We start from the raw sequence: 1,879 nt of genomic DNA on the forward strand, positions 1-1,879 counted from the left end.
AAAAAACTCACACTTCCACCTTCAAAATCAAGAAACACACCAACCCGGCCCAGAGGTTTCTCTACATAGTGAGGAAACAATGGGGAGGTGGTCAAGAGAATGAAACGATTATCCACCTTCACGCACAAAAGAAGAAATATGTCCTTAGATGTAACCATTGTGCTATTCTTCCTTATCCAGGAGTCCTTACAGACTCCCAGAGCCCAGTCCCAAGAGCTGTCCACATCCAGCTCCCAGTAGTGTTTCCCAGAGGAGAAGACCCAGGTTCCCCATGCAGCAAAATAGTCAGATCTGTCAGAATTCAAAGATCCACGTCTAAACATCAATCTTCTCACATCCCCAAACAGCCTGATATTGTGATTGGTTACTTCCCAAGTGAAGGCAATTTCCACTGTAGAAAAAAGAGAATGTTCAAGTGAAAAGTAGTTTATAAATTCTCATGTTCAGATAAGAAAGAGACTCTCACTAGAAAACACAGGTCAAGATTAGAAAGAAACTTCTGTCTGGAAAAATGTTGGAATCAAAGGGTGTTAGTATATCTGTACAAGTAATTGGCTAAACTACAATGATCACAATTTCTATAAACTCAAAAAGTATCAAGGGGAGGAAGGTCATGTCTATGTCTAGTTGAGCGACCTTTCGTAACAACTGAAAAACTGGAAGCTCTTGCCCTGCAGCCAAGTCCATAGCAATAAAATTAACCTCCATTGCCTCTTCTCTGTCAGGGCAGAGCAGGAGGCTGGGGACGGGAGATGAGGTGGGGAGCATTCCTAGACCCAAATAAAAAGTTACCATTTTGCCAGAAATATTATAATCTGTCACTGAAGCTAGCAAATTCATACTTAAAGAGAAAATCTGAATCTGCCTTCTGAAAAGTGCAGATTCCTTGCAAGAATTATCTGACTTTCATGTCAGATTCAGACACAGGCTTCTTTTGTCTGCTAGATTTATCATGATCTATCCTGGAGTTCTATCTAAGGCCTCATCAACCACTAAATCACGTTTCTATGGTTCACAGATTCTCAGTTTTTGCGCTGTTATATAAGTTACTCATGTATGCTTTTGTTGATTAAAAACGTGACTAAAATTATAAATGCTGTGAAACTTCACCTGAAATGTATTTTAAAAAACACTGTCACTCAAATCAGTTGTTAACTGCACTAAATTTGAAATTGAAATGTCCTAAATTAATTTAGTTCTGTATATTTCATGTAATAATTGTATACATGAAATTGTATCAGGGAATGCTTCCTAAAGTCCTAAAGGGCCCTTCTGCATGTTTTATTTTTCTAAGAAATTTGTTATGTGGCTGATTCCTATTACATTTCACCAGATTTTATTTATTCTGGTCAGTTTGATGATAGTGAAACTATAAATAGAAATACCTATTCACAGACTATTCTCACTTCTTCTAGATGAAAGATGATTACACTGGTAAAGCTGCCCATAGAAAACCATAAATGAAGGCATTGCATGTTGATCCCACCAAGAGGGCGACACTCACCTCGGAAGCGGTTGAGCCTGTCCACCAGTCCAGTGATGGGCCCTACAGTGAGCTCTGGATTGACAGGCTGGGGCATGTGCAGCAGCACAGACTCACTCCTGCAAGGAAGTTGGTTGAGTTGGTTAAGTTTCCCATGTCTGTGTTTAATAGATTCCAACAGAAAATGCTTCATTCAAATCCACTTCTGATATGGTAATGTACCCTCACAATCCTAGGATGGGTTTGTGGCTCTTAGGGAATATTTCTAACTATTCACTCCATTTCTAAGCTACTGCCACTGAAAGATAAATGCCTCTCTCCCTATCTGCCACCAAATAGTTTATCTCTAATTAGGATTCTGAATCCTAAAAACAGGCAATTGTATTCTAGCAACTT

The 1,879-nt window shown here is 39.2% G+C and overlaps 1 protein-coding gene across 1 annotated transcript in view; it reads right to left on the reverse strand.

The window, feature by feature from the left end:
* Positions 1-7: 7 nt before the first annotated feature.
* Positions 8-1,879, reverse strand: part of LOC112618016 (tripartite motif-containing protein 43-like) — a gene marked incomplete at both ends in the record, with an annotated part of 2,106 nt that continues 234 nt past the window's right edge. The window contains 2 exons of the mRNA XM_025374637.1: positions 8-391; positions 1,505-1,624. Coding sequence (XP_025230422.1) covers positions 8-391; positions 1,505-1,624 — 504 coding nt within the window. The remainder of the gene's footprint in view (positions 392-1,504; positions 1,625-1,879) is intronic.

This window comes from Theropithecus gelada, unplaced genomic scaffold (assembly GCF_003255815.1).
Source record: "Theropithecus gelada isolate Dixy unplaced genomic scaffold, Tgel_1.0 HiC_scaffold_7929, whole genome shotgun sequence".
Taxonomy (NCBI): Eukaryota; Metazoa; Chordata; class Mammalia; order Primates; family Cercopithecidae; genus Theropithecus; species Theropithecus gelada.